This window comes from Merops nubicus, unplaced genomic scaffold (genome assembly GCF_000691845.1).
Source record: "Merops nubicus isolate BGI_N331 unplaced genomic scaffold, ASM69184v1 scaffold52877, whole genome shotgun sequence".
NCBI classification, from domain to species: domain Eukaryota; kingdom Metazoa; phylum Chordata; class Aves; order Coraciiformes; family Meropidae; genus Merops; species Merops nubicus.
The window spans coordinates 1,540-15,257 of record NW_008623339.1 but is presented as its reverse complement, the minus strand read 5'-3'; the positions used below and the strand labels follow the sequence as shown (position 1 = coordinate 15,257).

The 13,718-nt window shown below is 37.0% G+C and overlaps 1 protein-coding gene across 1 annotated transcript; it reads right to left on the bottom strand.

The window, feature by feature from the left end:
• Nucleotides 1-131: 131 nt before the first annotated feature.
• LOC103777469 (testis-expressed sequence 11 protein-like) lies at nt 132-13,435 on the bottom strand (the record flags this gene model as incomplete). The annotated part of the gene is made up of 12 exons (XM_008945024.1): nt 132-280; nt 1,007-1,158; nt 1,758-1,836; nt 3,539-3,620; nt 5,115-5,210; nt 5,809-5,866; nt 7,327-7,412; nt 9,902-9,982; nt 11,412-11,531; nt 11,614-11,694; nt 12,099-12,178; nt 13,351-13,435. Coding segments are annotated over 12 exons (1,149 nt in total), but the record flags the coding sequence as incomplete, so codon positions are not given.
• Nucleotides 13,436-13,718: the final 283 nt, after the last annotated feature.

The following is a 13,718-nucleotide window of genomic DNA, read 5'->3' as shown; positions in this document are numbered from 1 at the left end:
TGATCCTGGAGGTCATTTCCAACCATACTGATTCTATGATTTGATTCTATCATCTGGACACAAATAAAACTAGTGCCAGCTGGAACAGGGATCTTAGTTTCAGCTTCCACTCTAACCAAAAACAGATATACCAAAGAGGTTAGAAATAGCAGATCTTCATTTTCACCGATATCAAAAACTGTTTGGTCCCAAACCTCATAATGTTTGGCAGCTCTGTCCCACAAGATGATGTGCAGCCGGTTCAAGGCTTCAGGCAACAGTTGTTTCCCGCTATAATGACCTGAAAAGGTACTGCAAATCAGCACTTTACAAGAACTTTGAGAAGCACACTGAGAAGCACCTAAAAACTGAGAAGGACAGTCCACCATAGCTTACAACAAAAACCACTAACACAGCAATAGTTTCAGCCAGTTTCATATCCTGCTTCTGAAAAAAAACCGAAACAAACCAAACAAAAACCATACCATCCCTTCCTCCAGAAAACAACAGTGGGTAAGAGAATAAACATCTTCATGCTTGAACAACATAAACATGGCTCTTGCATCTAGCTCAATGCAATATGGTCTCATTTCCAGCAGATCTGACAATTAAAAAATGCTACAGTGCTACAGGTGCAACAGACCTGAAAAAGAAACTTCTTTTTCAGCTGCTTAAATAAAGATATGCAACCTGTTTTAATACAAACAAACCCACATTGGACTGGCTGGGTAAAGTATTAACATGACACAGAAGTTCTGATAAATCGTTCTAATCCCACATGTATAAATCACCCAGTCTGCACTAAGAAGGAAGAACTGTTCTAGCAAGGTGATTCTAGTCCTGAAGCTTTAGCACGACTGTTACTCATTATGGAAGCTGAGAGCTGCCATGCAAAAGAAACATAAGGGAAAGAAGACACAAACAGAAAAAAAAGATGAGAATAAGCAAAAAAGTGAAAATCAGAATTCAAGACTTCAGCCACCTAAATTCAGCTTTTAATAAAGAGCAGCAAAAGATGGGTACAGACCTATAATAATTTCTTCAACCTTTTGCTTAGCAAGCAGCTCCCTCTTATTCTGCAACAGGAACTCAATGTGGAGCAGGGTAATTTTCCCAAGGTCAGGTGAAGATGTAAATCGTTCAGTAACAGATTTCAGAACATAAAATCCAATTGATTCCCTGTTTAGAAAGATGCATTTTTAAGAGGCTACACAAGAAGAGCTGTTAATTTTCCATTCTAAATAACAAGATATTCACACCATGCAGCACATTTCTCATTAATACTACTGCCATGCAATCACACTGACAGAGCCAAGGTATGAATTTACTGCAGTTCATCTATTCAGCAGTGATTTCCTATTAGCACATGATGTTCTACAGTACTCAAAGACAGTTTACTCCTCACAATGAAAGAGTAAGAATTTAATGCAAGATAGAAGCATATACATAGGGAATAATGACTTCAGTCAGATCGTTCCACTTTTTTTTTTTTTCCCCAAGATATGTATTAAAACTACACAGGGGGAATCTTAAATCATTCCACAGTAAGGCTACAGCAAACGCGCCGCTCAGCTTTATTTCACACCCAGTTCTGCTGTTGCCATGATCTGTATCACCTTGCTACAGAAAAGATGGTCTCCCTCTCAAAATTGTTTACATTCCTCTGTGAGTTTTTATTTAAAATAAATCATCACAGTATAATACATGTTCTTTGCTTAAAAAAGAACACCTAAAAAGCCCAAATATTGTGTTCACCAAACTTAGTTATGATTTCATACTTTCCATGCTCCAGCAGCAGTTTGGCAGTATTCAAACAAAAGTCTAAAGACATCTCATGGTGCAGGAATTCTGCAACAGCTAGACAGAACACAAAACAGTTGATATTATTTAATCAATTTAGACACTTAACTGCTTGATTTACCATTTGCATCTTACAGTTTCTTTGGGAAAAAAAAAATTCCCCCAAATGCCAATGTTCTAAAACAAAAGGAAGAATAAAACATGTCTATTGCGCTTTGATTTTCCTTTTGCTATACAATTGATATGGTACTACAGAAAGGTGACAGACTGATAGTCTTGGAATTCTAGGCCTCTGTCTCTAGATCAGGAACAGCACAGGCATTAGTGGCAAAGTCTCATCCTTACCCAGCAGGAACTACTTAAGACTGAGATCAGTGTGTGGTGGTATCACACTGCAATGGGAACTTCTCAAGCCTAATGCCTTTAGCATCAGCTGTTAAACTGACTGGTGCTGATAAGTATCTGGTTTAGAGCACTCAGGTAAAGTTTAAAAATTGCTAGACTGTGCTGGATGATTAATAACAAGATTTATACATTTGTAGCTTCTATGAGATCAGAGAAGGAACACATAGGTACATGACTGTAACAGCTGTTAAAGGAAGCATTTCTAAGGCAGCTGTGTACAAATGCACAATACAAGAGTTAATTCAAAAGCCTAAAACTTAGCAGGAATCCTCACTCAAAAGACATAGAATTTGCAGTGCATGGACACAACACTCTTTTCTGCCAGCCATCAAAAGACAGGCATCCATTTGTTAATAAACTTCCCTGAAAAACTGACTGGAGTCTTAGTGCTACTAAATGTAAGCAGAATGTGTTTGACAGGCAATACTACAGCTTCACAATTCAAACTGCAAAACATAAACAAACTATTGCAATGGTAAGTTTTGAATAACTGTCCACTTGAAAAGTAGCTGAAATTCCCCAGAAGCAATTCCTGCTAGTCTGGCAGCATTCAAACCATTCAGCTCCCTCCTGAGAAATTTCTCATCTCATCCTACATTTATTTCTCAGAGCATTCATTACGTATCTAATGCTTTCCAACCACGAAGAGTACAAACAAAATCTTTTTTCCTTAAGACTTCATTATTTATGGAAACAAATTTCTCCTGATACATTATCCTTTCTACATTAACATCCCTTCAAAAACCTTCTTTACCTTTCATGCCAACAGAAAAATCGGTTCTCTTCAAATTACAAGTTTGAGGAATAAGGATAAATGAGGTTATATATCTTGGATAAACTAAATAAGCTCTGGTAACACAGGTTTGTAACAACACACTGATCAGCACTTGATATGTCTTGGCCAAACTGCAAAATCACACACAGAGAACAGCAATGTTTCACAAACCTTTCCTTCTATAGTGACTGTGTACAAGACAATCCACTTTCACCCTTTTTGAGTAACCTTAGGCATATGTCTAAATTAAAACCACACCTTTACACTGCTATATTTTCACTGTCTTCATTCTAACAGGCTTCAGTCTTCCCCTTTCCCTATTTCTAGCAACTCTATTTAAATTCTCAACAAAAATTAAATCCTGCTTAATTCAAACTTATGTTAGCACCTGGATAACTCCTCTGTGAACACTAACTACTAAGTCACACTCAAAAACAAGAACATTAGGTAATGAAGATTACTCTAGAACACAAAAGAAAGGGGTTTTGTTTTTTTTTTTCTTTTCTATCTACAACTCAGGCCATCTTCTTGGATATGGAGTAGTATGACCACTATGAAACTAATACAGAGCTGTGGTACCTGAGTTGATATCTTCATCTGACGCTCCACTTTTAAGAAGAATTTTAACTTTCAGAAAAAAACCTGCTGGATGCAAATTCTCCTGCACAATGGAAATAATACATTACTTGGACAGCCGTTTGTAGAATACAGATCCTGTGAGAGTCCAGGATAAAAAAATACCAAGAAATCACATGCACGCCACTGTATTCTTCATTTCCACTTTAGTAATTGAAGCAATAGATAGGTAACTGGCAATGGTTTCTTAAACACAATATGCATCTTTATTATTTATTCTTATACTGTCAAAACATCATGAGGACAATGAAAGCAAGAGAGACACGACTCTCATTTTGCTGTGACCCATTTCCAATACTTTTAAACAGAAGCTGAACAATACTGAACAATAGAAACATTTCCTGGTTTTCTTATGTGTGAATTGGCTGGATTACCCTAGAATTAATATGAGCAGAATTCAAATAAGCTCATAATAAAACAAAATCTGGAGCTACAATGGGAGCAAATGGAAACATGAAGAACATATACTACAGCTCTCACTGAAACAGTGCACATTTCAGACTCTTGAATAAAAATTTTCCATGCTCTTCTACAATATTAAAACAGAACTTATCAAAAATTATGATAAAAACACTTTCCATTTCAGGAGGTTTTACAAAAGTAAATATAATAAAAACTGCAAAGAACTTAGATATTGGAGTAGCATGTTATTTGAATGATTAAAATGCACTGCCTTTTATCCTGATCACATGAACACATGCATTGTCATCTGTCTGAAAGTTTTAACAGCATGTAGAAAACTGAATTTGAGTTTTCATTTAAAACAGGATTTTATAATTATACATTTTTTTTATATGAAACAGGTAATGGAAATTTTAAAATGGTCAACCAAATATTAATTTTTCAAACGTAAGTTAGTCTAACCTGAAAAAATAGAGGCACTAAATTAAAGTCTGTATATGGAAAACAGAATTTATACAAGAGAAGAGATTTCACTGTAATGACTGCTTAGAGATATATGAACTTTCTACAGGGTAGCTGGTATGTCTATACAGCTCAATTTTCAGGATTTCCAAAGAAATACAGTTATGTTAGTAAAGTGCAATGGCTAAATCGGTTGCTTGAAATACAACTCATGTAGCATGGCTACACAGCTTTCAAAATTGAATTCTGGTGCTTGCTCAAATATTTGTACAGATAATAAGATGGGGTCTCAAAAGGTAGTATGGACATATCCATTGTAACCCAAAGTAAGACAAAAGGCCTGATGCATAAAAAGCCAGCTGGTATAAACCTCAGGTGGACCACATTGTAGTTTATTGTTTTTGTAGAGTTTTTATGAATACGTGCAAGTGAAATCTTAGTAATATTATTCACAAAGGATCTCTCTACTAGCAGACATGAGGCATCAAGACAGCTCTACATCCACATGCAAAGAAGTATTTATTCATAAAAAAAGCTAGAAACACCAAAACATCCATCTGATGTCAAGGATAACACCAGTGGATAATGTGGCCCACATTAACAAATGCTTGAGTTTCCCTGATCTCACACCATAAATACAGTAACACGTTACTACCTGATTTGCCAAGCTTATGGCTTTCAGTGCCTTGTCAAGATAGAGATTGCAATCCCACTCAAAATAGGCTGTAGCTAGCAATCGCAGCACTTTAGCCTGGAAAGAAAAACACACTGGAAGTTTAAATGCTATCTGAAGAGCAGAATTAAAATAATTAAACGGAATGAAAGGAGGAACTGAAGGAAAAGCAGATACAAACTTCACTGAGAGAAAAAAAAAACCAAACAAAAACCACAAGACATACATGACAATGGCCTTCAAATATGGCCTTCAAACAGTTTCTATAAAGAGAATAAAATCTTCTCCACATCCACTCTGAGTAGGAAGAGGCCTAACAGGCTTATGAATGACACAGATGAACATCTATCAGAGATAACAGATGTAACTGATGATGGCTTGAAAGAAGGCAGCAAAGGGAAGAAGAGATGGCCTTTCAAGACCTTACTTTCTACAATTTAATTTCTGTGAAACAGTAGATGTAAGTGTGATTTAAGGGTAGCCATCAGTGATTGAACTATCAGGCTGACACTCATAGCAATGGAACTTGCAACTCTGCCAAACTTCATAGCAGACAGTACTAAAGAGGAGGCCAAAGAGTCACTGGACAGGTTTGGCATAGCAGAGGCAGATGATACAGTGGAGTCAGGTTAACAAAATCCTCCTATTTGTCAACAGCAATTTCTTTATTTCTTACCTGCATTTCTTTGCCAATAGAATATTTCATGTCCATCTTCCCAATATCATAACTCTGGCTATCAATGATAAATGAGTGAGTTACAATTAAATGGGATGACCGATAAATTCAGCTAGTTTTCTGATATGTGCAACATTCCTTTCCTTCTCTACCTCTTAACCAGTTAGAAATCACATAGGTCACACAAACTCATCCCAGTAGTCACTCTTGCTAGAGAACAGAAAATTGTGTTGTCTTTCTAAATCCTCACATAAAAAAATTGTATTCATTCACTCTCTTCAACTTGCTGCACCACTTTCTGTAACACATTTCAGTAGGCTTTATCAGTTTCAACCCAGGGGTTTCGAAGAAGCAAGTGTTCTTGTTGTCATATATGTACCTGATATATAATATAGTCATACAGAAAAGTTATACATGACCTGATCTCAAGACCACAACAAATCAATACCAGAAACAGAGTCTGGGAGTCATGACTCCCCATTCTTTCTCTGAAAGTTAAATGACAGCACAAGGGACCACTCAGAAGAAAACGCAGTGGTAGCTCCACAAAATCAGATTTTACTACAAATGCTGTAAATGAAGAACTGTTGAAAAGAAAAAACAGTAACTGGGCATTTGTTCCCTAATCTAATATATTCTCAGTACAGGGAAATTTTAACCCACTAGATGGAGCTACATCTCTTTCTCCACATACTTACTAGCCCTGCACAGGTTTATTCCCTGCTCAAATTTTGTCATCAGGACTCGGTATTTAATTTTCCACCAGAATAAAATGTAAAATAATCTCCAAACCACCAGATGTACCTCATTTTATGCATTTTTACAAATCCTCTCTGACAACATATGTGACCATAACTGTTTCGAATTTGCTATGTTGCCATTCATTTTCTTCTGACTAAAGAGAAAAAGAACAAGAAGGAATAAAACAAATCTTCTGAGCTGAGGCTGTGACTCTGGCATGAGGATACTCTTCCTGAAAGCCTACATTGTTTCTCCCTTAGTAGAACTACATTACTTATTTAAATCCTACCCAAACCATTTCACCTTAATGTTCCTGTCTTTCATCAGTCATGGACTTGCTCCCAGTTAAGTACCTCCTTTGTAAGAAATCCAAATACCTCTTAAAAAAACATTCATTTAACAGTGGTCAGAAGAATTCATCTACTCTTTTCCAAAGTTTTCAAATCCCTTTGCTGTAATTTATGAATGGCACAAGAACTGGGAACAGCCTCTTCACAAAAATAATCTCTTTGGAAGAAGTGTTAGGGAGAGAATTGACGAGAACCATGGCAAGAAGACTTTCTAATGACATGAAAATTGATGGGGAAAGCCAACATAAATGTTACACAACAGAGAATACAGACACTAAGTATCTGCTCAGCTAATTTGGTTCAGCTCAAATCTTGTATTCTCACATTTTTTAATTAAACCTCTACTTTTCCTTGCTCCCCCAACTCTTTCATACATATTTTTACATCTTAAAAGCAGGGTTTTATTTTGTTTGCCTTCGCACATTACCTGAGCCAGAACGTGCTCTGTTCATATCTCTTCCATTCATAGGTTTCCACACCAAAATTGTAGCAGAGGATTGACAGGTAATAGGTCTGCAATAAAAGATTCCTGTTTCTATAAAATTCTTGTAGAAATGTCCTTGGATCTATGGCACTCCAGTCTCAGGTCCTTTAAAATGCATTTTACTTTAAAGATATATCCACTGTTATCACTTCTGATGTTATACATGGGGATACTGAACATGACTCAGATGGCATCATAATTGTGTGGGGAAGTGAAACATCATTAACCAGTCCAGGACACAGGAAACAGAAGGATTCTTGGAACATGAGAGGTAGAACAGTTTCTCAAGAAATCATGCTGAAAGCACTAGAGCTTTGTAAAGTCAACAACAAAAATTAAAACTTGAGAGGAAACACTGGAATGTTGCAATTTCATTTTTAAAAATGCCAAAAAAAATTATTACATTATAAGCTTCTTCCCAGAATGTCTCTTTGGGATTAAAAAAGGATCATCCACATTACAAGTTTTAAAAGAAAACTGGTCTTGAATACTTTGTTATTCAGAGCACTGTTTTATGCTTTATCAGTCAGCTCTGACAATGTCTGTTGATAAACAACTTGTCTTTCCTTTGAAATTATTCACAGCTGTCATATGTCATCCAAAGAACAGACAGAAAACTCATTTTATATACTAATAGGCTGCCAATACTTTTGCCTCTGCAGTAACTTTCTTTTCCAATTATAAAAGATTTTGCCTACAAATGACTAAAACTTTCAAATCCTCAGGCAGGAATGAGAGGAAGCACAACATCTTGTTTCAAATTGTTTATATCATTGCAGTCCAGAGATAAAAGCACAGATCCAGTGTGCATGAACAAAAAACCCCATCACTTACAGATATGAAACCCTTGTTTTTCTTACATTTGTTTGTCAATGTTTTCTTTCCAGGACAGAAAGTTTACAGTATTGAGAGCGTTTCATGCAAAGTGTCTAGCCTAACATTCTAGGCACACTGTGGCATACCTCAGCCATTTATTTGCATGCTTGGAAAAGAAGTATTTCAAAGGATAATTGAAATATTATTTCAGTGAATTACTGTGTTCCAGGCATCAGGCATAATGCCAAATATCCCCATAAACCTGGCTCTGCTCTGAACAACAAGTGTTTGGAACAATCTGGAATTTCACCCTGTAGGGCAAGAGTTCCCACTTCTGGTTCACAGTTCACTGATGATCCACAAGCTGCAAAGCCTCTCCAGCTATCTGTGGTACCATACATTACACCAATGCAACAATCTCATTGTGACACTCTGGCTCGTGCTCTCTAGTACAATGGGAACCTGGGAGACTTAAGAATTGAGAACAACCTAGTCATTCAAAAGTTTAGAAGTTACTCAGCCATCACAGCTCTTTCCTTTTTTCTCAGTGTTTAAATGTCACTCTTTAAGCCACAAATAAATTGTATTTCTCATGACCTTTTCCATTGCAGTGGCGCTCTTGATGTTCATGAATGTTCTCATTCATTATGAGAAGTTTAATATTATTTAATGGAGTAGTTTAAGCAGAAAGCATGAAATTCATTTAAAATTAAATGAGGAATAGTAATGCAAAGATCCAGTGAGCACTTTCAACGATTCACAGTAAAAAGCTATACTTTTATGATTCAAATGAAAGCTAGACCCCTGCAAATGACTTAGCCACGCAGATGCACTGAACAAGGCCTGCAGATCACAAAACTCAATTTAAAATTGGTTGGAGTTTAATTGGTTTAAAACCACATTAAGTTCCAACCATATTTCCCGTATTTCCCTTTCAGAATTCACATCTACCCCTTTGAATTTTATTACCTCTACTACAGAGGCAGGAACAAAATCTTTCCTAAATATTGGGAAAACATTTAAGTATGAAAATGAAAATAAATGTGGGAAAGTTTATTCTGATGTAAATATATTAGACTTTTATCTTTGTAAACAACTGGTCTACATAGGAACTAGTCTGCATATGCTACATTTTGTTTTCTCTGGACGTTCTGTGACACAAGAACTACAAAAAAAAAAACACAATTTAGTGCAATGGGTGGCCTCCATTCATAGCTCTACAGCTTCATGAAGATGAAGGTAAGTACTGAGGCTAGTGATAGACTTGCATATCAAAACCTTAGTGACTCAGCTCTTCCCTTGTCCCATCTGTCTCCATACAAAAGTTCACATGGGTGCAAGTGAAGAAGCAGTACGCACGATCAATGTGTAAAATGCAGCTGGTTCTCTAGAAGAGCAGGTGGCATATTCAGCTTAGAAATCTTTTTGCCTTGCTTGCTGATTTGTCTACTCTCATTCTTTAGAAAGAGTTTATCCTACTATAAGAAATTATAAACTATAAGAAGCATGAAAAAAATGAACTTTGAAGAAAAAAGCTGCTGGTTTAATGCAAATTTTTTAGTAATAAAATCTCAAAGAAGCAACCAGCCACAGAAGACATACACAGTTCAGAGTACTTTTCAAAATGGCACATGTCATTCATACAGAGAGGAAAACGGATTTTCAAAGTCTGAGATTATAAAGAAGGGATGATTTCACTTACCTCTTTGGGCAATTTCATCAACATATCCTTGCAGCGCTGCACACACATCATCGCTCGCTGAAAATCCCCTTGAGCCACTGCCTAGGAGAGCAGCAGAGCACAGCAACAGCTGCTGAGCAGAGAAACACTGCACTCCCTAAGCAGTGTGACAAGGCCACATGCATGGGACAACTTCATTCAGATGTTAAGATGATAACAACAGTTCAGCAAATCTTTAACCACCTATCCAATAATTAAAGGCCCCCTTTGTCTCCATGATCAAACTAAAACTTTGGCCACTGCTCTGGCCTTTTTAGGGAAGCTCTTGAGAATTGTGGATATAGTATTCCCCTTCTAAGTACTGAGGTCAATTGTGTTATCAACAAATGCAGGCAACTACATTTTCTCATATTTACACTCATATGTCTGTAATACTCTATAGCATTGATAAAGTATTAAGAAACATCAGTCAGGCACAGCAATGCCTCACAAAACCTGAATTTCTAAATTATATACTTTGAATCATTGTAATTTGTGGTGTTGATCCTCTAGACAACCTTTAGCACTTTTTTTGACTTTCTCTCATATTGCCCTAGGCTGTTTTTTTGTTTTTTTTTTTTTTTAATTATCATCATAGAATCATAGAATCATTTAGGTTGGAAGGGACCTCCAAGATCATCAAGTCCAACCACCGAGCCACCAGGGCTCCAAAGTCCTCTGCCAAAACAGATCATGATTATTACCTCATTGTATGATGCCAGAAGTTGAGACTTTAAAGAAAATATCGAGTGTCATAGAACTCACTGTTTCCAGATCTTGTAATTTTTTACTGATTCTTCCACTGTTTAAAGCCTTTATATGTGGAAAGCAGCATGCATGAAGTCATGGAAGAGAGGATATCCACATATAGAAAGATCTCTGTCTGATGGCATATAATATTAACAGCTTTGATTATGTTTATGAGTTTGCAGTGATGAAAATTGTAAGTTACAGAATATTTTGCGCAGGTGGCTTATAAAATCTGCTTGTTGGATACAAACCTGGGCTATCTGCAGCCATGATGAATACTACCTTTGTATACTTTCAGTCAGGCTAGCTGCAAAGACTAGCACAGTATGGCGAGCATTCCAAAGTGGTCTTGCTGTGTACATGTTATATGAATGCAGTTTGGCAGACCCAGGCTCCTTTCCCCCTTCTTCAGTGAAGCACAGGACACCTTTGGAACTGACACACTTATGACTCAGAAAGGCAGCTGTCTGTTTTATAAAGAGCCATGCTAGCCAAATCAAAGAGCAACAAATCTGAACTAGAAGATATAAACAGCATTGCAGAAATGACTGCAATAATTAGGCAAATTAAAAATCATTAAATGATTGCAACACTGAATGTAAACACAAGATATGCTATCTTGCATCTAAGAGAAGGAAATATATCCTTCAGCAACTCCAAGCATTCATACATCTCATAACTGGGTCAGAGTTCCCCTCTATACCCCTCGTGACTTATAAGGAAAATTGGGAAGAGCACATACTGATTCAGCCTGATAAGAGAGTACTTTGAAGAGATTCCTCTCGACATCAGCTTTGTGCACATGAATATCTGCTTCACCATCACTCCCCTTAAGTAACTTTGCATACAGTTTTTCTATATTCTGGAAAACAAAGCATAGGCATCACCCGTGGGATTTACAATTAGGTGTGTTTACAAGAAATGTAAACTGGAAAAGAACCTACGCTCATGGCAGTCTCCAGAAATCCATCAGCAAGATCAGCTTTTCCAACATCTATCCATCCTTTCCCAGTTTTCATAGACATCTGAAGGAGAAAATGGTCAGTGCAATGTTAGATCTCATCTCGTTGATGCACGTATCTAACACAGAAGAAGAGCATTTCAGCTTTTCAGTTTCTGCCAAGCACTTCTCACGTCTGAATAAGTCCTTAAGACTGAGATGCACTATAAGATTTATGGTGCCCTACTAGACAACATTACAAGACAAGCTGCTCATATAACATTTTACCATCTGACAAAGATATGATGCTAACCACACTGCCTAGAAATTCCTAACTGCACTTACTCAGCAAGGTACCCCTAAGATAACAGAGGTCCACTTCAGCACATATACGCCCTAGAACTACAGGTGTCTTTCGCCCCCTTTCCAGAGCTACTGTGCCAGTGTTTGCAGGTTTCCCTTGGTGACCAACGGCACTTCACTGCTTACCAAAATCTGTCTTCGGATAGTTCCCTCTGGAGGGTCGCTGCCTTCACAAAGGCACAGCAGTCTGCAGGCAACAAACCGTACTGCAAGAAAGCAGCACAGACATTCATAAACTCCTTTTTCCCCTTTTTTTTTTAAAAAAAAAAAGTCAGGCCCTGCCATATCTGAAAGACTTTGCCATTTTATATTACAAGACAGAAAAATTTGAAAGCTTCAGTAGTCAAAGCAGTTTTAGCTTTTTTTAGCCAAGCTTCTTAAAACTGCTTCTTAGGCAGTAAGAAGAAGAATAAAAAATATATTCTCATGAAAATACCTATTAAACCATTTAGAGATAATTTAAGTTAAACACATGGTATTCAAAGGCTTAATTACATTGCAGGTGTGTACAGAAACATGTTGAGAACCTCAAAACAGCCTTCAGCAAAACAGAGAAATGAACTTTAATAATCTTTACATTTTCAAAGTAAAAAGCAAAAATATATTCAGTCCTTCCGTACACATTAGGTATGGAAAAGACACCAATTAATGTATTTTACGTAACCTCTCCCTGGCCCTTCAGCTGTGATAGAAGATCTGAGAACATTACACTCTACAATTACTACTTATTTTGTGTAAGCTTACCCTTTTCCCTTTACCTGATATAATTTATATGATTCAGATTACACATAATTCTGACTATAAACCCTCAAGACAAAAATATAGGCCAGATATTTCAGTCCTGCAGAACCACATAAAAACAGGTTGAGGGAAAGGACCAAAAGCTCACTTCTGCTTTGCCCCAGCCCCACTCTTGGCTCCAAGCAAACCCACCAGCTGTATACCCAGCAAAAGCAAGGAAGTAAAAAGAGGATTTAGTTTTTCTGTATGTAAACATTGAACAGATAGTTATGTTAAAGAAACAATCTCACTTTATATAAATTGAGACCCACGGTCTAAAATTGACATCTATGTTTTTTCCATACATTTTTTGATAATAGCATTAGAAGGCAAATAACTGCTTCCTTCAGTTAAGCACCTCTTCTGCTCTGGCATGGAAAGAGGGAGTGATAAGAATGCCTACACTGTTTCTGTGCCACAAGATCACTATTACACCAGGATGCTCCTTCCTTAACTGTTTATACAAGCCCCACTGGGTATTTTCTCTGTCTGCAAAACAAACAAATCTATAGCACTATGCACAGGCCTGTCAGAAGTTCTTCCTTTTTGTGCTACAAGACATAGAACACATGTAGGAAGGTACAGGACTCATACATACATTTAGCTCTTTGCTCATCATTGACAAGAGAGCTCATGTGTTTGGTCACAGCCCAGTTCCACAGGCTTACCGCATTCTCTTCAACCTGAGTAGGAGAAATCCATTAGATTTAATTTAGTCCTGGATTTGTGTCATGTTGAAATTTACCACTGGAAAAGGAAACATCTTTCATGTGTATCACAGTAATGACCTGTCCACATGTTTGTGAAAATTCCTTTTACAATGAAGTCAAAGGTGTGTTTTCCACAAAACCATTACATGATCCCACAGGGAGATCTGGGATAGTGACCTGAAAACAGATCCACTGAATAGACTACATAGCATTTGTTCTGCTAAAAGTATGGATCATTCTTTTCTATAGATCCATC